Here is a 23,601-nt window from a genome sequence, read left to right on the forward strand (position 1 = left end):
TCAGGATACAAAATCGAGGTGCAAAAATCACAAGCATTCTTATACACCAATAAGAGGCAAACAGAGAGCCAAATCATGAGTGAGCTCCCATTCACAATTGCTTCAAAGAGAATAAAATGCCTAGGAATCCAACTAACAAGGGATGTGAAGGACCTCTTCAAGGAGAACTACAAAGCATTGCTCCACGAACTAAAAGAGGAGACAAACAAATGGAAGAATATTCCACCATCACGGATTGGAAGAATCAATATCGTGAAAATGGCCATACTGCCCAAGGTAAATTATAGATTCAATGCCATCCCCATCAAACTACCAATGACTTTCTTCACAGAACTGGAAAAAACTGCTTTAAAGCTCATATGGAACCACAAAATGGCCCCCACTGCCAACATAATCCTAAGCCAAAAGAACAAAGATGGAGGCATCAAGCTGTCCGACTTCAAGCTACAGTAGAAGGCTACAGTAACCAAAGAGCATGCTATCGGTTGCCGTTTTGGTTACCGTAGACCAATGGAACAGAATAGAGCCCTCAGAAATAATACGACACATCTACAACCATCTGATCTTTGACAAACCTGACAAAAACAAGAAATGGGGAAAGGATTCCCTATTTAAAAAAATGGTGCTGGGAAAACAGGCTAGCCATATGTCGAAAGCTGATATCGGATCCCTTCCTTACACCTTGTACAAAAATTAATTCAAGACAGATGAAAGACTTAAATGTTAGATCTTAAACCATACAAACCCTAGGAGAAAACCCAGCCAATACCATTGAGGACAAAGGCATGGGCAAGGACCTCATGTCTAAAACGCCAAAAGCAATGGAAACGAAAGCCAACATTGACAAACAGCATCTAATTACACTAAAGACGTTCTGCATAGCTAAAGAAACTCCCATGAGAGTGAACAGGCATCCTGCAGAAAGGGAGAAAATTTTTGCAATCTACTCATCTGACAAAAGGCTAATATCCAGAATCTACTAAGACCTCAAACAGAGTTACAAGAAAAACCAAACAAGCCCATCAACAAGTGGGGGAAGGATATGAAGAGACACTTCTCAAAAGAAGACATTTATGCAGCCAACAGACACATGAAAAAATGCTCATCAAAACTGGCCATCAGAGAAATGCAAATCAAATCCGCAATGAGATATCATCTCACACCAGTTAGAATAGCGATCATTAAAAAGTCAGGAAACAACAGGTGCTGGAGAGGTAGTGGACAAATAGGAACACTTTTACACTGTTGGTGGGACTGTAAACTAGTTCAACGGTAGTGGAAGATAGTGTGGCGAATCCTCAAGGATCTCGAAATAGAAATACCATTTGACCCAGCCATCCCATTGCTGGGTATATATACCCATAGGATTAGAAATCATGCTTCTGAAAGGACACACGCAGACGTATGTTTATTGCGGCACCATTCACAGTAGCAAAGACTTGGAACCAACCCAGATGTCCATCAATGATAGACTGGATTAAGAAAATGTGGCACAAATACACCATGGAATACTATGCAGCCATGAAAAAGCATGAGTTCATCCCCTTTGGAGGGACACGGATGAAGCTGGAAACCATCATTCTTAGCAAACTATCGCAAGGACAAAAAAAGCAAACACCGCATGTTCTCATTCATAGGTGGGAATTGAAGTATGAGAACGCTTGGACACAGAAAGGGGAACATCACACACCGGGGCCTGTCATGGGCGGGGGGAGGGGGAGGGATAGCATTAAGAGATATACCTAATGTAAATGACTAGTGAATGGGTGCAACACACCAACCAGGTGAATCTTGGAAGGCAAAAGCTACTGAATTTAGCGAATTTGTGGAGGCATTCCCAGAAATCAGCCAGGTGAAGTATCACACAACCGAAGACTGCACAACTCCTGTAAGGCAGCACGATGCGGCAAACCCAGACGGCCACTCTTCTCACCCCTCCTCCGTTGGCTGTTCTGGGTAATGAGGTTCAAAAGTCACCTAGGCAACTGCCAAAATAGCTGAAATGGAGTAAGGGCTTCAGGCTGGTGACTAGCAGAGGTCCACCTGACCCCCGTAAGCTGCTGAACAAGAAGGGCTGCCAGAAATGTCCCCCTAGGGAATTTGGTGGAGACGAAGACCCGCTCACTGGACAAGGGTTCCTCCCAGGAGACGCCCGAGCGGAAGAAACGGGCTGTGAGCCACGCCCTTTCACCCTCCGCTACCCCGCCCTGGGCTGGTGAAGGTGCGCGTAAGGATGAGGACTACTGAGCCCTGAAGAAATAAATCCTTCCCCTTTGACCCCAAGGAGGATTGCCTGTGAGGATCTTCAACGAGTCTACCCGTGTCTAGACACGGGAGCAGGTCTGTCCGGCACAGCACCTCCCTCAAGGAGGAGAAGAGTGAGGAGAAAGGAAACTCAAGTCTGACCATTCTGTCCTGGGAGAGAAGAGGAGGATCTCATCTCTCATCTGTCCAAGCAAGGCAAGGAGACTTTCTCTCATCTTTCCAAGCAAGGCAAGGAGACTTTGTATAATTAGGAAACAAAAAGAATTTAGAAGGAATGAAAGCAGCCCGTAAGGTGCATTCCTAAGGACTGCCCATTGAAACTGACACAATTGCCCTTGTTTGATGAGAGGAATGAGCAGAGCACTGAGGTGGTGAACAGGGATCTAGTGAGACTTTCCCAGCATGTTTCTACCAAAGCTTTCTCTAAGCTTCTCGGAACACTCTCCTAATAAGCAGATGTTTGGCCCTTCAGAAAGTCAACAAGCAAAATGCCTTGAGTGTCCCAAAACACTGATGCCATGATGTTGGCTCCTGACTGGCCTCCTTTTCCTTTGACTGGACCACTGCCACCTCTCGGTAGCCGTCGCTTTGATGATGCTTTGCCTTCGAGGTCATATTGGTAAAGCCATGTTCCAACTTCCGGTTACAATTTGTCAGAGGGATGCGTCAGGATCGTGATCCCTCCTGTTTAAAATTTCCACTGATAGCTCTCGTCGTAACTGCAGCTGATCTGGGCACAGTGGTTTTCACAGCCACTGCAGGATTCATCTCCCACATCTTCTCACCTCTTCTTGAAACAAGCTATACATTCGTAAAGAGTTCATTTCTTTGGGGTAGTGTCCTTAGAAGCTTTTGTGGAAACATCAATGATTTCTTCATTCTTCCACCCAAGCTTCACCAGAAATTTGATGTTTGCTCTTGCTGCAATTTTCGTGGAATTCATGTTGCTCTGATAGGAGTCCTTTTCAGTGGATGTCTCATCCTTCTCAGTGCCTCAAACTCGATCTAGTTCAGAAAGGTTATAAGAAGTTCGGACAAGTTTATTTGAGTGCAAACCAGTGGAAACCCATGCATAGTTTCTTCACCATGTGCATTTTCTATGAACCTTTTGAAGAACCCCTGTGTTGAACATTGCCCAAGTCGTGGGAGAGAAGTGGGTGCGGTCCACTTCCTGTCCTCAATTTGCCCGCAGCGGAGGAGTGCAGAGAGCAGGGAAACGCAACCCCAGAGAGATCCTGCCCTGCAGCATGCAGCAGACTGCTGGCCCAGTCCTGGCTCCATGGGGTGCTGTGTGGGCCCAAGCAAGTTGACCAAACTCCCTGACGCTGAAATGAATCCTAGGTGGCCCAATTCCAGTAGCCATTATAGGACTGCCCTGCAGGGACAGTTAATTAACTCAGGAAAAGCAACCTAGCTCCAAGGTTAGCAACCAGGAGTTCCCGTTGATTCCATTAGTGCACCCCTTGAGGCATTCCCAAGCTGGAGTCTGGTGGAAGATGAGGCTCAGTGTGATTGGATGGAAGCACCAACCTATCAAGGAGAAGTCCCACCCACTCTGCCCTGTGCGTCTATAAAGGCGACGGGTGGCGGCCGCGGCACTCATTGAAGCCGCCAGTTGGGAGAGGAGCAGAGCCAGGCCGGTGCTCCCGAAGGCAGCAAGATGTTGCGAGCCACAGCTCCCTGCTGGTTCCCACCTGGATACCCAGAAGCTAAGAAGGTGGCCGAGGAGGCGGCCCTGGAGGCAAGAAGCCGCCAGTTGGGAGCGGAGCAGAGCCAGGCCGGTGCTCCCGAAGGCAGCAAGATGTTGCGAGCCACAGCTCCCTGCTGGTTCCCACCTGGATACCCAGAAGCTAAGAAGGTGGCCGAGGAGGCGGCCCTGGAGGCAAGAAGCCGCCAGTTGGGAGCGGAGCAGAGCCAGGCCGGTGCTCCCGAAGGCAGCAAGATGTTGCGAGCCACAGCTCCCTGCTGGTTCCCACCTGGATACCCAGAAGCTAAGAAGGTGGCCGAGGAGGCGGCCCTCGAGGCTCCAGAATTCCCCCTGCCCTCTCATCAGCCTGCCCAGAGCTTCGGGCTCCGGGTGCCCCAGATGCACAACCAGGCCTCCGCATTTGTGGACATCCAGGCGGAGCCCCAGAACAGGGGTCCGGCGGTGCCCCCAGCGTGTCCCAAGGTGGTGACGGAGGCGTGCTACTTCCCTGCACAGAGGGGATCGGCCTGCTGCTTGCCAGCCGCCCCAAGGCTGACAGAGAGGCCCTCGGGAGTCCGCATCTCAGCCCCCAGGAAGAGGAAGACGATCGCCCAGTCTTCCAGCCCTTGCTTGGTCACAGGTTGCACAGATGCCAAGAGAACCCGCGTGGCCAGCAGCAGCCAACGCTCCAGTGGCTCCAAGGTCGGCAGACAGCCAGGGAAGACGCGCAACAGGTCAGGGATGGCATGCAAGACCACCACCACCATCAGCTCTAAGCGAATCGTCCGTCGTCCATCCTTACCGAGTTTGAAGAAACCTATTGTCCTCCGAAGGTCTGGGTGCCAAGTCCCCACCGTCCTCCGCCGAGGCTATCTCCAACTGTTCACCGAAGAGTGTCTCAAGTTCTGCGCCTCCAAGCAGGAGGCCGAGGAGAAGGCGCTGAACGAGGAGAAGGTGGCCTACGACTGCAGCCCCAACAAGAATAGGTACGTGAACGTGGTCCTGAACACCCTCAAGAGACTGAAGGGCCTGACCCCCAGCTCCATGCCGGGCCTCAGCAGGGCCGCCCTGTACAGCCGCCTCCAGGAGTTCCTGCTCAGCCAGGACCAGCTCGAGGAGAACGGCTACCCCTTCCCGCACCCCGAGAGGCCCGGAGGCGCCGTCCTCTACACTGGCCAGGGGAAGGGGCCCGGCGACTCCTCCTGCAGGGTCTGCTGCCGTTGTGGCACCGAGTACCTGGTGTCCTCCTCGGGCCGCTGTGTACGCGACCAGTTGTGTTATTATCACTGGGGGCGGGTCCGCTCGAGCCAGGTGGCTGGAGGCCGGGTTAGCCAGTACACCTGCTGTGCAGCTGCTCCTGGCTCTGTGGGCTGCCAGGTGGCAAAGCAGCACGTGCGGGACGGCCGCAAGGACAGCCTCGATGGCTTCGTGGAGACCTTCAAGAAAGAGTTGTCCAGAGACGCTTATCCAGGAATCTACGCCTTGGACTGTGAGATGTGCTACACCACGCATGGCCTAGAGCTGACCCGCGTCACCGTGGTGGACGCCGACATGCGAGTGGTGTACGACACCTTCGTCAAGCCCGACAACGAGATCGTGGACTACAACACCAGGTTTTCCGGAGTCACCGAGGCCGACGTCGCCAAGACGAGCATCACCTTGCCCCAAGTGCAAGCCATCCTGCTGAGCTTTTTCAGCGCCCAAACCATCCTCATCGGGCACAGCCTGGAGAGCGATCTGCTGGCCCTGAAGCTCATCCACAGCACCGTGGTGGACACGGCCGTGCTCTTCCCGCACTACCTGGGTTTCCCCTACAAGCGTTCCCTCAGGAATCTCGCGGCCGACTACCTGGGACAGATCATCCAGGACAGCCAGGACGGCCACAACTCCAGCGAGGACGCAAACGCCTGCCTGCAGCTGGTGATGTGGAAGGTCCGACAGCGCGCCCAGATCCAGCCACGCCACCGGTCCGCCTCTCCCGCCGCCCTGGCCTGTCCTTGGCCCCAGGCCCCTTCCACAACCGCCATCAGTCCTGAGAGCTCACCCTGTCCACCTCGCCGCAAGGCCAAAGAAACCGGAGCAGTCGACGGCAGGAGAGGGCAAAAAGCCAAGAGTAACCCCAACCGGCCACTCCCAGTCCCCCGGAATCCCTGCCGCGGACCCTCGGGCCTGTCCCCATCCCTCTGCCCTTCCCAGACCTCTGGCCTTCCACTAATCGCCTCCCGCAGCACCGAGCCGCCACTCCCAGTCCCCCGAGTCCCTGCCGCGCCCCCTCGCGCCTGTCCACATCCCTCTGCCCATCCGAGACCTCTGTCCTTACACCACTAGCCACCCCACGTGGGACTTCCATGGCCTCTGAGTACAAGGCCAGCCCCCCGGCCCACCAGCTTTCTGAATGTGTGCTTACCTGTTTTTCTCGAGAGGCACCACAGTGAGGTGGGTGAAGCACTTAGGCTCTGGAGTTAGATATCTGGGTTCAAGGCCAAATTCCACCACTTACTAGGTTTCTAATATTGCACAGATAATGTCTTTGCGCTTCTACCTTTTGATCTTTAAAGTGTGATCAAAAGAGACTTAGACTCCCACATCATAATCATGGGAAACTTTAACAGCCCTCTGTAAACATTAGACAGACCAACGAGACAGAAATCTAAAAAGGATATCCAGGAATTGAACTCAGCTCTGCACCAAGCGGACCTAGGAGACATCTACAGAACGCTCCACACCAAATCGACAGAATATACATGCTTCTCAGCACCACATCACACTTATTTCCACATTGACCACATAGTTGGAAGTAAAGCACTCCTCAGTAAATGTAAAATAACAGAAATTACTGCAAACGGTCTCGCAGACCACATTGCAATCAAAGTAGACCTCAGGATAAAGAAACTCACTCAAAACCGCTCAACTGCATGGAAACCGGACACCCTGCTCCTTAATGAGTACTGGGTACATAACGAAATGAAGGGAGAAAGAAAGATATTTTCTGAAACCAATGAAAACAAAGGCACAACATACCAGAATCTCTGCGTCACATTTAAAGCAGTGTGTAGAGGGAAATTTATAGCACTAATTGCCCACGAGAGAAAGCAGGAAAAATCAAAAATGCATACCCTAACATCACCATTAAAAGAATGAGAGAAGCAAGAGCAAACACATTCAAAAACTAGCAGAAGGCAAGAAATAACTAAGATCCGAGCAGAACTGATGGAGATAGAGACACAATAAACCCTTCAACAAATCAACGAATCCAGGAGCGGGTTTTTTGCAGTGATCAACAAAATTGATAGAGCACTAGCAAGACTAAGAAAGAAGAAAAGAAAGAAGAATCAAACAGATGCAGTAAAAAATGATAAAGGGGATATCACCACCGATCCCACAGAAATACAAACTACCATCAGACAATACTATCAGCACCTCTAAGCTAATGAACTAGAAAATCTAGAAGAAATGGATAAATTCCTGGACGCATACAACCTCCCCAGAGTAAACCAGGAAGAAGTTGAATGCCTGAGTAGACCACTAACAGGCTCTGAAATTGAGGCAATAATTAACAGCCTATCAAGCAATAAAACTCCAGGACCAGACGGATTCACAGCCGAATTCTACCAGAAGGACAAGGAGGAGCTGGTACCATGCCTTCTGAAACTATTCCAATCAACAGAAAAAGAGGGAATCCTCCCTCACTCATTTCATGAGGCCGGCATCATCCTGATCCCAAAGCCTGAGAGAGACACAACCCAAAAAGAGAATTTTAGGCCTATGTCCCTGAGGAACATCGATGGGAAAATCCTCCATAAAATACTGGAAAACCGAATCCAGCAGCACATCAAAGAGCTTATCCATCATGATGAAGTGGGCTTCATCCCTGACATGCAAGGCTGGTCCAACATATGCAAAACAATAAACATAATCCAGCGTATAATCAGGACCAAAGACAGAAACCACGTGATTATCTCAACAGATGCAGAAAAGGCCTTCGACAAAATTCAACAGCCCTTCATGCCAAAAACTCTCAATAAATTAGGTATTGATGGGACATCTCCCAAAATAATACGGGCTATTTAGGGCAAACCCACAGCCAATATCATACTGAATGGGCAAAAAGTGGAAGCATTCCCTTTGCAAACTGCCACAAGACAGGGATGCCCTCTCTCACCACTCCTATTCAACATAGTGTTGGAACTTCTGCCCAGGGCAATCAGGCAGGAGAAAGAAATAAAGAGAAATCAATTAGGAAAAGAGGAAGTCAAATTGTCCCTGTTTGCAGATGACATGATTGAATATTTAGAAAACCCCATCGTCTCAGTCCAAAATCTCCTTAAGCTGATAAGCAACTTCAGCAAAGTCTCAGGATACAAAATCGAGGTGCAAAAATCACAAGCATTCTTATACACCAATAAGAGGCAAACAGAGAGCCAAATCATGAGTGAGCTCCCATTCACAATTGCTTCAAAGAGAATAAAATGCCTAGGAATCCAACTAACAAGGGATGTGAAGGACCTCTTCAAGGAGAACTACAAAGCATTGCTCCACGAACTAAAAGAGGAGACAAACAAATGGAAGAATATTCCACCATCACGGATTGGAAGAATCAATATCGTGAAAATGGCCATACTGCCCAAGGTAAATTATAGATTCAATGCCATCCCCATCAAACTACCAATGACTTTCTTCACAGAACTGGAAAAAACTGCTTTAAAGCTCATATGGAACCACAAAACGGCCCCCACTGCCAACATAATCCTAAGCCAAAAGAACAAAGATGGAGGCATCAAGCTGTCCGACTTCAAGCTACAGTAGAAGGCTACAGTAACCAAAGAGCATGCTATCGGTTGCCGTTTTGGTTACCGTAGACCAATGGAACAGAATAGAGCCCTCAGAAATAATACGACACATCTACAACCATCTGATCTTTGACAAACCTGACAAAAACAAGAAATGGGGAAAGGATTCCCTATTTAAAAAAATGGTGCTGGGAAAACAGGCTAGCCATATGTCGAAAGCTGATATCGGATCCCTTCCTTACACCTTGTACAAAAATTAATTCAAGACAGATGAAAGACTTAAATGTTAGATCTTAAACCATACAAACCCTAGGAGAAAACCCAGCCAATACCATTGAGGACAAAGGCATGGGCAAGGACCTCATGTCTAAAACGCCAAAAGCAATGGCAACGAAAGCCAACATTGACAAACAGCATCTAATTACACTAAAGACGTTCTGCATAGCTAAAGAAACTCCCATGAGAGTGAACAGGCATCCTGCAGAAAGGGAGAAAATTTTTGCAATCTACTCATCTGACAAAAGGCTAATATCCAGAATCTACTAAGACCTCAAACAGAGTTACAAGAAAAACCAAACAAGCCCATCAACAAGTGGGGGAAGGATATGAAGAGACACTTCTCAAAAGAAGACATTTATGCAGCCAACAGACACATGAAAAAATGCTCATCAAAACTGGCCATCAGAGAAATGCAAATCAAATCCGCAATGAGATATCATCTCACACCAGTTAGAATAGCGATCATTAAAAAGTCAGGAAACAACAGGTGCTGGAGAGGTAGTGGACAAATAGGAACACTTTTACACTGTTGGTGGGACTGTAAACTAGTTCAACGGTAGTGGAAGATAGTGTGGCGAATCCTCAAGGATCTCGAAATAGAAATACCATTTGACCCAGCCATCCCATTGCTGGGTATATATACCCATAGGATTAGAAATCATGCTTCTGAAAGGACACACGCAGACGTATGTTTATTGCGGCACCATTCACAGTAGCAAAGACTTGGAACCAACCCAGATGTCCATCAATGATAGACTGGATTAAGAAAATGTGGCACAAATACACCATGGAATACTATGCAGCCATGAAAAAGCATGAGTTCATCCCCTTTGGAGGGACACGGATGAAGCTGGAAACCATCATTCTTAGCAAACTATCGCAAGGACAAAGAAAGCAAACACCGCATGTTCTCATTCATAGGTGGGAATTGAAGTATGAGAACGCTTGGACACAGAAAGGGGAACATCACACACCGGGGCCTGTCATGGGCGGGGGGAGGGGGAGGGATAGCATTAAGAGATATACCTAATGTAAATGACTAGTGAATGGGTGCAACACACCAACCAGGTGAATCTTGGAAGGCAAAAGCTACTGAATTTAGCGAATTTGTGGAGGCATTCCCAGAAATCAGCCAGGTGAAGTATCACACAACCGAAGACTGCACAACTCCTCTAAGGCAGCACGATGCGGCAAACCCAGACGGCCACTCTTCTCACCCCTCCTCCGTTGGCTGTTCTGGGTAATGAGGTTCAAAAGTCACCTAGGCAACTGCCAAAATAGCTGAAATGGAGTAAGGGCTTCAGGCTGGTGCCTAGCAGAGGTCCACCTGACCCCCGTAAGCTGCTGAACAAGAAGGGCTGCCAGAAATGTCCCCCTAGGGAATTTGGTGGAGACGAAGACCCGCTCACTGGACAAGGGTTCCTCCCAGGAGACGCCCGAGCGGAAGAAACGGGCTGTGAGCCACGCCCTTTCACCCTCCGCTACCCCGCCCTGGGCTGGTGAAGGTGCGCGTAAGGATGAGGACTACTGAGCCCTGAAGAAATAAATCCTTCCCCTTTGACCCCAAGGAGGATTGCCTGTGAGGATCTTCAACGAGTCTACCCGTGTCTAGACACGGGAGCAGGTCTGTCCGGCACAGCACCTCCCTCAAGGAGGAGAAGAGTGAGGAGAAAGGAAACTCAAGTCTGACCATTCTGTCCTGGGAGAGAAGAGGAGGATCTCATCTCTCATCTGTCCAAGCAAGGCAAGGAGACTTTCTCTCATCTTTCCAAGCAAGGCAAGGAGACTTTGTATAATTAGGAAACAAAAAGAATTTAGAAGGAATGAAAGCAGCCCGTAAGGTGCATTCCTAAGGACTGCCCATTGAAACTGACACAATTGCCCTTGTTTGATGAGAGGAATGAGCAGAGCACTGAGGTGGTGAACAGGGATCTAGTGAGACTTTCCCAGCATGTTTCTACCAAAGCTTTCTCTAAGCTTCTCGGAACACTCTCCTAATAAGCAGATGTTTGGCCCTTCAGAAAGTCAACAAGCAAAATGCCTTGAGTGTCCCAAAACACTGATGCCATGATGTTGGCTCCTGACTGGCCTCCTTTTCCTTTGACTGGACCACTGCCACCTCTCGGTAGCCGTCGCTTTGATGATGCTTTGCCTTCGAGGTCATATTGGTAAAGCCATGTTCCAACTTCCGGTTACAATTTGTCAGAGGGATGCGTCAGGATCGTGATCCCTCCTGTTTAAAATTTCCACTGATAGCTCTCGTCGTAACTGCAGCTGATCTGGGCACAGTGGTTTTCACAGCCACTGCAGGATTCATCTCCCACATCTTCTCACCTCTTCTTGAAACAAGCTATACATTCGTAAAGAGTTCATTTCTTTGGGGTAGTGTCCTTAGAAGCTTTTGTGAAAACATCAATGATTTCTTCATTCTTCCACCCAAGCTTCACCAGAAATTTGATGTTTGCTCTTGCTGCAATTTTCGTGGAATTCATGTTGCTCTGATAGGAGTCCTTTTCAGTGGATGTCTCATCCTTCTCAGTGCCTCAAACTCGATCTAGTTCAGAAAGGTTATAAGAAGTTCGGACAAGTTTATTTGAGTGCAAACCAGTGGAAACCCATGCATAGTTTCTTCACCATGTGCATTTTCTATGAACCTTTTGAAGAACCCCTGTGTTGAACATTGCCCAAGTCGTGGGAGAGAAGTGGGTGTGGTCCACTTCCTGTCCTCAATTTGCCCGCAGCGGAGGAGTGCAGAGAGCAGGGAAACGCAACCCCAGAGAGATCCTGCCCTGCAGCATGCAGCAGACTGCTGGCCCAGTCCTGGCTCCATGGGGTGCTGTGTGGGCCCAAGCAAGTTGACCAAACTCCCTGACGCTGAAATGAATCCTAGGTGGCCCAATTCCAGTAGCCATTATAGGACTGCCCTGCAGGGACAGTTAATTAACTCAGGAAAAGCAACCTAGCTCCAAGGTTAGCAACCAGGAGTTCCAGTTGATTCCATTAGTGCACCCCTTGAGGCATTCCCAAGCTGGAGTCTGGTGGAAGATGAGGCTCAGTGTGATTGGATGGAAGCACCAACCTATCAAGGAGAAGTCCCACCCACTCTGCCCTGTGCGTCTATAAAGGCGACGGGTGGCGGCCGCGGCACTCATTGAAGCCGCCAGTTGGGAGAGGAGCAGAGCCAGGCCGGTGCTCCCGAAGGCAGCAAGATGTTGCGAGCCACAGCTCCCTGCTGGTTCCCACCTGGATACCCAGAAGCTAAGAAGGTGGCCGAGGAGGCGGCCCTGGAGGCAAGAAGCCGCCAGTTGGGAGCGGAGCAGAGCCAGGCCGGTGCTCCCGAAGGCAGCAAGATGTTGCGAGCCACAGCTCCCTGCTGGTTCCCACCTGGATACCCAGAAGCTAAGAAGGTGGCCGAGGAGGCGGCCCTGGAGGCAAGAAGCCGCCAGTTGGGAGCGGAGCAGAGCCAGGCCGGTGCTCCCGAAGGCAGCAAGATGTTGCGAGCCACAGCTCCCTGCTGGTTCCCACCTGGATACCCAGAAGCTAAGAAGGTGGCCGAGGAGGCGGCCCTCGAGGCTCCAGAATTCCCCCTGCCCTCTCATCAGCCTGCCCAGAGCTTCGGGCTCCGGGTGCCCCAGATGCACAACCAGGCCTCCGCATTTGTGGACATCCAGGCGGAGTCCCAGAACAGGGGTCCTGCGGTGCCCCCAGCGTGTCCCAAGGTGGTGACGGAGGCGTGCTACTTCCCTGCACAGAGGGGATCGGCCTGCTGCTTGCCATCCGCCCCAAGGCTGACAGAGAGGCCCTCGGGAGTCCGCATCTCAGCCCCCAGGAAGAGGAAGACGATCGCCCAGTCTTCCAGCCCTTGCTTGGTCACAGGTTGCACAGATGCCAAGAGAACCCGCGTGGCCAGCAGCAGCCAACGCTCCAGTGGCTCCAAGGTCGGCAGACAGCCAGGGAAGACGCGCAACAGGTCAGGGATGGCATGCAAGACCACCACCACCATCAGCTCTAAGCGAATCGTCCGTCGTCCATCCTTACCGAGTTTGAAGAAACCTATTGTCCTCCGAAGGTCTGGGTGCCAAGTCCCCACCGTCCTCCGCCGAGGCTATCTCCAACTGTTCACCGAAGAGTGTCTCAAGTTCTGCGCCTCCAAGCAGGAGGCCGAGGAGAAGGCGCTGAACGAGGAGAAGGTGGCCTACGACTGCAGCCCCAACAAGAACAGGTACCTGAACGTGGTCCTGAACACCCTCAAGAGACTGAAGGGCCTGACCCCCAGCTCCATGCCGGGCCTCAGCAGGGCCGCCCTGTACAGCCGCCTCCAGGAGTTCCTGCTCAGCCAGGACCAGCTCGAGGAGAACGGCTACCCCTTCCCGCACCCCGAGCGGCCCGGAGGCGCCGTCCTCTTCACTGGCCAGGGGAAGGGGCCCGGCGACTCCTCCTGCAGGGTCTGCTGCCGTTGTGGCACCGAGTACCTGGTGTCCTCCTCGGGCCGCTGTGTACGCGACCAGTTGTGTTATTATCACTGGGGGCGGGTCCGCTCGAGCCAGGTGGCTGGAGGCCGGGTTAGCCAGTACACCTGCTGTGCAGCTGCTCCTGGCTCTGTGGGCTGCCAGGTGGCAAAGCAGCACGTGCGGGACGGCCGCAAGGACAGCCTCGATGGCTTCGTGGAGACCTTCAAGAAAGAGTTGTCCAGAGACGCTTATCCAGGAATCTACGCCTTGGACTGTGAGATGTGCTACACCACGCATGGCCTAGAGCTGACCCGCGTCACCGTGGTGGACGCCGACATGCGAGTGGTGTACGACACCTTCGTCAAGCCCGACAACGAGATCGTGGACTACAACACCAGGTTTTCCGGAGTCACCGAGGCCGACGTCGCCAAGACGAGCATCACCTTGCCCCAAGTGCAAGCCATCCTGCTGAGCTTTTTCAGCGCCCAAACCATCCTCATCGGGCACAGCCTGGAGAGCGATCTGCTGGCCCTGAAGCTCATCCACAGCACCGTGGTGGACACGGCCGTGCTCTTCCCGCACTACCTGGGTTTCCCCTACAAGCGTTCCCTCAGGAATCTCGCGGCCGACTACCTGGGACAGATCATCCAGGACAGCCAGGACGGCCACAACTCCAGCGAGGACGCAAACGCCTGCCTGCAGCTGGTGATGTGGAAGGTCCGACAGCGCGCCCAGATCCAGCCACGCCACCGGTCCGCCTCTCCCGCCGCCCTGGCCTGTCCTTGGCCCCAGGCCCCTTCCACAACCGCCATCAGTCCCGAGAGCTCACCCTGTCCACCTCGCCGCAAGGCCAAAGAAACCGGAGCAGTCGACGGCAGGAGAGGGCAAAAAGCCAAGAGTAACCCCAACCGGCCACTCCCAGTCCCCCGGAATCCCTGCCGCGGACCCTCGGGCCTGTCCCCATCCCTCTGCCCTTCCCAGACCTCTGTCCTTCCACTAATCGCCTCCCGCAGCACCGAGCCGCCACTCCCAGTCCCCCGAGTCCCTGCCGCGCCCCCTCGCGCCTGTCCACATCCCTCTGCCCATCCGAGACCTCTGTCCTTACACCACTAGCCACCCCACGTGGGACTTCCATGGCCTCTGAGTACAAGGCCAGCCCCCCGGCCCACCAGCTTTCTGAATGTGTGCTTACCTGTTTTTCTCGAGAGGCACCACAGTGAGGTGGGTGAAGCACTTAGGCTCTGGAGTTAGATATCTGGGTTCAAGGCCAAATTCCACCACTTACTAGGTTTCTAATATTGCACAGATAATGTCTTTGCGCTTCTACCTTTTGATCTTTAAAGTGTGATCAAAAGAGACTTAGACTCCCACATCATAATCATGGGAAACTTTAACAGCCCTCTGTAAACATTAGACAGACCAACGAGACAGAAATCTAAAAAGGATATCCAGGAATTGAACTCAGCTCTGCACCAAGCGGACCTAGGAGACATCTACAGAACGCTCCACCCCAAATCCACAGAATATACATGCTTCTCAGCACCACATCACACTTATTTCCACATTGACCACATAGTTGGAAGTAAAGCACTCCTCAGTAAATGTAAAATAACAGAAATTACTACAAACGGTCTTTCAGACCACATTGCAATCAAAGTAGACCTCAGGATAAAGAAACTCACTCAAAACCGCTCAACTGCATGGAAACCGGACACCCTGCTCCTTAATGAGTACTGGGTACATAACGAAATGAAGGCAGAAAGAAAGATATTCTCTGAAACCAATGAAAACAAAGGCACAACATACCAGAATCTCTGCGTCACATTTAAAGCAGTGTGTAGAGGGAAATTTATAGCACTAATTGCCCACGAGAGAAAGCAGGAAAAATCAAAAATGCATACCCTAACATCACCATTAAAAGAATGAGAGAAGCAAGAGCAAACACATTCAAAAACTAGCAGAAGGCAAGAAATAACTAAGATCCGAGCAGAACTGATGGAGATAGAGACACAATAAACCCTTCAACAAATCAATGAATCCAGGAGCGGGTTTTTTGCAGTGATCAACAAAATTGATAGAGCACTAGCAAGACTAAGAAAGAAGAAAAGAAAGAAGAATCAAACAGATGCAGTAAAAAATGATAAAGGGGATATCACCACCGATCCCACAGAAATACAAACTACCATCAGACAATACTATCAGCACCTCTAAGCTAATGAACTAGAAAATCTAGAAGAAATGGATAAATTCCTGGACGCATACAACCTCCCCAGAGTAAACCAGGAAGAAGTTGAATGCCTGAGTAGACCACTAACAGGCTCTGAAATTGAGGCAATAATTAACAGCCTATCAAGCAATAAAACTCCAGGACCAGACGGATTCACAGCCGAATTCTACCAGAAGGACAAGGAGGAGCTGGTACCATGCCTTCTGAAACTATTCCAATCAACAGAAAAAGAGGGAATCCTCCCTCACTCATTTCATGAGGCCGGCATCATCCTGATCCCAAAGCCTGAGAGAGACACAACCCAAAAAGAGAATTTTAGGCCTATGTCCCTGAGGAACATCGATGGGAAAATCCTCCATAAAATACTGGAAAACCGAATCCAGCAGCACATCAAAGAGCTTATCCATCATGATGAAGTGGGCTTCATCCCTGACATGCAAGGCTGGTCCAACATATGCAAAACAATAAACATAATCCAGCGTATAATCAGGACCAAAGACAGAAACCACGTGATTATCTCATCAGATGCAGAAAAGGCCTTTGACAAAATTCAACAGCCCTTCATGCCAAAAACTCTCAATAAATTAGGTATTGATGGGACATCTCCCAAAATAATACGGGCTATTTAGGGCAAACCCACAGCCAATATCATACTGAATGGGCAAAAAGTGGAAGCATTCCCTTTGCAAACTGCCACAAGACAGGGATGCCCTCTCTCACCACTCCTATTCAACATAGTGTTGGAACTTCTGCCCAGGGCAATCAGGCAGGAGAAAGAAATAAAGAGAAATCAATTAGGAAAAGAGGAAGTCAAATTGTCCCTGTTTGCAGATGACATGATTGAATATTTAGAAAACCCCATCGTCTCAGTCCAAAATCTCCTTAAGCTGATAAGCAACTTCAGCAAAGTCTCAGGATACAAAATCGAGGTGCAAAAATCACAAGCATTCTTATACACCAATAAGAGGCAAACAGAGAGCCAAATCATGAGTGAGCTCCCATTCACAATTGCTTCAAAGAGAATAAAATGCCTAGGAATCCAACTAACAAGGGATGTGAAGGACCTCTTCAAGGAGAACTACAAAGCATTGCTCCACGAACTAAAAGAGGAGACAAACAAATGGAAGAATATTCCACCATCACGGATTGGAAGAATCAATATCGTGAAAATGGCCATACTGCCCAAGGTAAATTATAGATTCAATGCCATCCCCATCAAACTACCAATGACTTTCTTCACAGAACTGGAAAAAACTGCTTTAAAGCTCATATGGAACCACAAAACGGCCCCCACTGCCAACATAATCCTAAGCCAAAAGAACAAAGATGGAGGCATCAAGCCGTCCGACTTCAAGCTACAGTAGAAGGCTACAGTAACCAAAGAGCATGCTATCGGTTGCCGTTTTGGTTACCGTAGACCAATGGAACAGAATAGAGCCCTCAGAAATAATACGACACATCTACAACCATCTGATCTTTGACAAACCTGACAAAAACAAGAAATGGGGAAAGGATTCCCTATTTAAAAAAATGGTGCTGGGAAAACAGGCTAGCCATATGTCGAAAGCTGATATCGGATCCCTTCCTTACACCTTGTACAAAAATTAATTCAAGACAGATGAAAGACTTAAATGTTAGATCTTAAACCATACAAACCCTAGGAGAAAACCCAGCCAATACCATTGAGGACAAAGGCATGGGCAAGGACCTCATGTCTAAAACGCCAAAAGCAATGGCAACGAAAGCCAACATTGACAAACAGCATCTAATTACACTAAAGACGTTCTGCATAGCTAAAGAAACTCCCATGAGAGTGAACAGGCATCCTGCAGAAAGGGAGAAAATTTTTGCAATCTACTCATCTGACAAAAGGCTAATATCCAGAATCTACTAAGACCTCAAACAGAGTTACAAGAAAAACCAAACAAGCCCATCAACAAGTGGGGGAAGGATATGAAGAGACACTTCTCAAAAGAAGACATTTATGCAGCCAACAGACACATGAAAAAATGCTCATCAAAACTGGCCATCAGAGAAATGCAAATCAAATCCGCAATGAGATATCATCTCACACCAGTTAGAATAGCGATCATTAAAAAGTCAGGAAACAACAGGTGCTGGAGAGGTAGTGGACAAATAGGAACACTTTTACACTGTTGGTGGGACTGTAAACTAGTTCAACGGTAGTGGAAGATAGTGTGGCGAATCCTCAAGGATCTCGAAATAGAAATACCATTTGACCCAGCCATCCCATTGCTGGGTATATATACCCATAGGATTAGAAATCATGCTTCTGAAAGGACACACGCAGACGTATGTTTATTGCGGCACCATTCACAGTAGCAAAGACTTGGAACCAACCCAGATGTCCATCAATGATAGACTGGATTAAGAAAATGTGGCACAAATACACCATGGAATACTATGCAGCCATGAAAAAGCATGAGTTCATCCCCTTTGGAGGGACACGGATGAAGCTGGAAACCATCATTCTTAGCAAACTATCGCAAGGACAAAGAAAGCAAACACCGCATGTTCTCATTCATAGGTGGGAATTGAAGTATGAGAACGCTTGGACACAGAAAGGGGAACATCACACACCGGGGCCTGTCATGGGCGGGGGGAGGGGGAGGGATAGCATTAAGAGATATACCTAATGTAAATGACTAGTGAATGGGTGCAACACACCAACCAGGTGAATCTTGGAAGGCAAAAGCTACTGAATTTAGCGAATTTGTGGAGGCATTCCCAGAAATCAGCCAGGTGAAGTATCACACAACCGAAGACTGCACAACTCCTCTAAGGCAGCACGATGCGGCAAACCCAGACGGCCACTCTTCTCACCCCTCCTCCGTTGGCTGTTCTGGGTAATGAGGTTCAAAAGTCACCTAGGCAACTGCCAAAATAGCTGAAATGGAGTAAGGGCTTCAGGCTGGTGCCTAGCAGAGGTCCACCTGACCCCCGTAAGCTGCTGAACAAGAAGGGCTGCCAGAAATGTCCCCCTAGGGAATTTGGTGGAGACGAAGACCCGCTCACTGGACAAGGGTTCCTCCCAGGAGACGCCCGAGCGGAAGAAACGGGCTGTGAGCCACGCCCTTTCACCCTCCGCTACCCCGCCCTGGGCTGGTGAAGGTGCGCGTAAGGATGAGGACTACTGAGCCCTGAAGAAATAAATCCTTCCCCTTTGACCCCAAGGAGGATTGCCTGTGAGGATCTTCAACGAGTCTACCCGTGTCTAGACACGGGAGCAGGTCTGTCCGGCACAGCACCTCCCTCAAGGAGGAGAAGAGTGAGGAGAAAGGAAACTCAAGTCTGACCATTCTGTCCTGGGAGAGAAGAGGAGGATCTCATCTCTCATCTGTCCAAGCAAGGCAAGGAGACTTTCTCTCATCTTTCCAAGCAAGGCAAGGAGACTTTGTATAATTAGGAAACAAAAAGAATTTAGAAGGAATGAAAGCAGCCCGTAAGGTGCATTCCTAAGGACTGCCCATTGAAACTGACACAATTGCCCTTGTTTGATGAGAGGAAGGAGCAGAGCACTGAGGTGGTGAACAGGGATCTAGTGAGACTTTCCCAGCATGTTTCTACCAAAGCTTTCTCTAAGCTTCTCGGAACACTCTCCTAATAAGCAGATGTTTGGCCCTTCAGAAAGTCAACAAGCAAAATGCCTTGAGTGTCCCAAAACACTGATGCCATGATGTTGGCTCCTGACTGGCCTCCTTTTCCTTTGACTGGACCACTGCCACCTCTCGGTAGCCGTCGCTTTGATGATGCTTTGCCTTCGAGGTCATATTGGTAAAGCCATGTTCCAACTTCCGGTTACAATTTGTCAGAGGGATGCGTCAGGATCGTGATCCCTCCTGTTTAAAATTTCCACTGATAGCTCTCGTCGTAACTGCAGCTGATCTGGGCACAGTGGTTTTCACAGCCACTGCAGGATTCATCTCCCACATCTTCTCACCTCTTCTTGAAACAAGCTATACATTCGTAAAGAGTTCATTTCTTTGGGGTAGTGTCCTTAGAAGCTTTTGTGAAAACATCAATGATTTCTTCATTCTTCCACCCAAGCTTCACCAGAAATTTGATGTTTGCTCTTGCTGCAATTTTCGTGGAATTCATGTTGCTCTGATAGGAGTCCTTTTCAGTGGATGTCTCATCCTTCTCAGTGCCTCAAACTCGATCTAGTTCAGAAAGGTTATAAGAAGTTCGGACAAGTTTATTTGAGTGCAAACCAGTGGAAACCCATGCATAGTTTCTTCACCATGTGCATTTTCTATGAACCTTTTGAAGAACCCCTGTGTTGAACATTGCCCAAGTCGTGGGAGAGAAGTGGGTGTGGTCCACTTCCTGTCCTCAATTTGCCCGCAGCGGAGGAGTGCAGAGAGCAGGGAAACGCAACCCCAGAGAGATCCTGCCCTGCAGCATGCAGCAGACTGCTGGCCCAGTCCTGGCTCCATGGGGTGCTGTGTGGGCCCAAGCAAGTTGACCAAACTCCCTGACGCTGAAATGAATCCTAGGTGGCCCAATTCCAGTAGCCATTATAGGACTGCCCTGCAGGGACAGTTAATTAACTCAGGAAAAGCAACCTAGCTCCAAGGTTAGCAACCAGGAGTTCCAGTTGATTCCATTAGTGCACCCCTTGAGGCATTCCCAAGCTGGAGTCTGGTGGAAGATGAGGCTCAGTGTGATTGGATGGAAGCACCAACCTATCAAGGAGAAGTCCCACCCACTCTGCCCTGTGCGTCTATAAAGGCGACGGGTGGCGGCCGCGGCACTCATTGAAGCCGCCAGTTGGGAGAGGAGCAGAGCCAGGCCGGTGCTCCCGAAGGCAGCAAGATGTTGCGAGCCACAGCTCCCTGCTGGTTCCCACCTGGATACCCAGAAGCTAAGAAGGTGGCCGAGGAGGCGGCCCTGGAGGCAAGAAGCCGCCAGTTGGGAGCGGAGCAGAGCCAGGCCGGTGCTCCCGAAGGCAGCAAGATGTTGCGAGCCACAGCTCCCTGCTGGTTCCCACCTGGATACCCAGAAGCTAAGAAGGTGGCCGAGGAGGCGGCCCTGGAGGCAAGAAGCCGCCAGTTGGGAGCGGAGCAGAGCCAGGCCGGTGCTCCCGAAGGCAGCAAGATGTTGCGAGCCACAGCTCCCTGCTGGTTCCCACCTGGATACCCAGAAGCTAAGAAGGTGGCCGAGGAGGCGGCCCTCGAGGCTCCAGAATTCCCCCTGCCCTCTCATCAGCCTGCCCAGAGCTTCGGGCTCCGGGTGCCCCAGATGCACAACCAGGCCTCCGCATTTGTGGACATCCAGGCGGAGTCCCAGAACAGGGGTCCTGCGGTGCCCCCAGCGTGTCCCAAGGTGGTGACGGAGGCGTGCTACTTCCCTGCACAGAGGGGATCGGCCTGCTGCTTGCCATCCGCCCCAAGGCTGACAGAGAGGCCCTCGGGAGTCCGCATCTCAGCCCCCAGGAAGAGGAAGACGATCGCCCAGTCTTCCAGCCCTTGCTTGGTCACAGGTTGCACAGATGCCAAGAGAACCCGCGTGGCCAGCAGCAGCCAACGCTCCAGTGGCTCCAAGGTCGGCAGACAGCCAGGGAAGACGCGCAACAGGTCAGGGATGGCATGCAAGACCACCACCACCATCAGCTCTAAGCGAATCGTCCGTCGTCCATCCTTACCGAGTTTGAAGAAACCTATTGTCCTCCGAAGGTCTGGGTGCCAAGTCCCCACCGTCCTCCGCCGAGGCTATCTCCAACTGTTCACCGAAGAGTGTCTCAAGTTCTGCGCCTCCAAGCAGGAGGCCGAGGAGAAGGCGCTGAACGAGGAGAAGGTGGCCTACGACTGCAGCCCCAACAAGAACAGGTACCTGAACGTGGTCCTGAACACCCTCAAGAGACTGAAGGGCCTGACCCCCAGCTCCATGCCGGGCCTCAGCAGGGCCGCCCTGTACAGCCGCCTCCAGGAGTTCCTGCTCAGCCAGGACCAGCTCGAGGAGAACGGCTACCCCTTCCCGCACCCCGAGCGGCCCGGAGGCGCCGTCCTCTTCACTGGCCAGGGGAAGGGGCCCGGCGACTCCTCCTGCAGGGTCTGCTGCCGTTGTGGCACCGAGTACCTGGTGTCCTCCTCGGGCCGCTGTGTACGCGACCAGTTGTGTTATTATCACTGGGGGCGGGTCCGCTCGAGCCAGGTGGCTGGAGGCCGGGTTAGCCAGTACACCTGCTGTGCAGCTGCTCCTGGCTCTGTGGGCTGCCAGGTGGCAAAGCAGCACGTGCGGGACGGCCGCAAGGACAGCCTCGATGGCTTCGTGGAGACCTTCAAGAAAGAGTTGTCCAGAGACGCTTATCCAGGAATCTACGCCTTGGACTGTGAGATGTGCTACACCACGCATGGCCTAGAGCTGACCCGCGTCACCGTGGTGGACGCCGACATGCGAGTGGTGTACGACACCTTCGTCAAGCCCGACAACGAGATCGTGGACTACAACACCAGGTTTTCTGGAGTCACCGAGGCCGACGTCGCCAAGACGAGCATCACCTTGCCCCAAGTGCAAGCCATCCTGCTGAGCTTTTTCAGCGCCCAAACCATCCTCATCGGGCACAGCCTGGAGAGCGATCTGCTGGCCCTGAAGCTCATCCACAGCACCGTGGTGGACACGGCCGTGCTCTTCCCGCACTACCTGGGTTTCCCCTACAAGCGTTCCCTCAGGAATCTCGCGGCCGACTACCTGGGACAGATCATCCAGGACAGCCAGGACGGCCACAACTCCAGCGAGGACGCAAACGCCTGCCTGCAGCTGGTGATGTGGAAGGTCCGACAGCGCGCCCAGATCCAGCCACGCCACCGGTCCGCCTCTCCCGCCGCCCTGGCCTGTCCTTGGCCCCAGGCCCCTTCCACAACCGCCATCAGTCCTGAGAGCTCACCCTGTCCACCTCGCCGCAAGGCCAAAGAAACCGGAGCAGTCGACGGCAGGAGAGGGCAAAAAGCCAAGAGTAACCCCAACCGGCCACTCCCAGTCCCCCGGAATCCCTGCCGCGGACCCTCGGGCCTGTCCCCATCCCTCTGCCCTTCCCAGACCTCTGTCCTTCCACTAATCGCCTCCCGCAGCACCGAGCCGCCACTCCCAGTCCCCCGAGTCCCTGCCGCGCCCCCTCGCGCCTGTCCACATCCCTCTGCCCATCCGAGACCTCTGTCCTTACACCACTAGCCACCCCACGTGGGACTTCCATGGCCTCTGAGTACAAGGCCAGCCCCCCGGCCCACCAGCTTTCTGAATGTGTGCTTACCTGTTTTTCTCGAGAGGCACCACAGTGAGGTGGGTGAAGCACTTAGGCTCTGGAGTTAGATATCTGGGTTCAAGGCCAAATTCCACCACTTACTAGGTTTCTAATATTGCACAGATAATGTCTTTGCGCTTCTACCTTTTGATCTTTAAAGTGTGATCAAAAGAGACTTCGACTCCCACATCATAATCATGGGAAACTTTAACAGCCCTCTGTAAACATTAGACAGACCAACGAGACAGAAATCTAAAAAGGATATCCAGGAATTGAACTCAGCTCTGCACCAAGCGGACCTAGGAGACATCTACAGAACGCTCCACCCCAAATCCACAGAATATACATGCTTCTCAGCACCACATCACACTTATTTCCACATTGACCACATAGTTGGAAGTAAAGCACTCCTCAGTAAATGTAAAATAACAGAAATTACTACAAACGGTCTTTCAGACCACATTGCAATCAAAGTAGACCTCAGGATAAAGAAACTCACTCAAAACCGCTCAACTGCATGGAAACCGGACACCCTGCTCCTTAATGAGTACTGGGTACATAACGAAATGAAGGCAGAAAGAAAGATATTCTCTGAAACCAATGAAAACAAAGGCACAACATACCAGAATCTCTGCGTCACA

The 23,601-nt window shown here is 51.0% G+C and overlaps 2 protein-coding genes across 2 annotated transcripts; both read left to right on the top strand.

The window, feature by feature from the left end:
* Positions 1 to 13,013: 13,013 nt before the first annotated feature.
* LOC134730892 (exonuclease GOR-like) lies at positions 13,014 to 14,585 on the top strand. Its single transcript, XM_063606564.1, has one exon. The coding sequence runs from the start codon at positions 13,302 to 13,304 to the stop codon at positions 14,583 to 14,585; it is 1,284 nt and encodes a 427-aa protein (XP_063462634.1). The 5' UTR covers positions 13,014 to 13,301.
* A 6,733-nt stretch (positions 14,586 to 21,318) lies between these two features.
* LOC134730893 (exonuclease GOR-like) lies at positions 21,319 to 22,890 on the top strand. The gene has a single exon (XM_063606565.1). It carries the CDS (start codon positions 21,607 to 21,609, stop codon positions 22,888 to 22,890), a length of 1,284 nt encoding a protein of 427 aa, XP_063462635.1. The 5' UTR covers positions 21,319 to 21,606.
* Positions 22,891 to 23,601: the final 711 nt, after the last annotated feature.

The sequence above is a fragment of the Pan paniscus genome, chromosome 7, assembly GCF_029289425.2.
Source record: "Pan paniscus chromosome 7, NHGRI_mPanPan1-v2.0_pri, whole genome shotgun sequence".
NCBI classification, from domain to species: Eukaryota; Metazoa; Chordata; class Mammalia; order Primates; family Hominidae; genus Pan; species Pan paniscus.

What these genes read in the sequence shown, in the direction of transcription:
- LOC134730892 (XM_063606564.1), top strand. Translation starts at nt 13,302, where the DNA reads ATGCCGGGCCTCAGCAGGGCCGCCCTGTACAGCCGCCTCCAGGAGTTC.
- LOC134730893 (XM_063606565.1), top strand. Translation starts at nt 21,607, where the DNA reads ATGCCGGGCCTCAGCAGGGCCGCCCTGTACAGCCGCCTCCAGGAGTTC.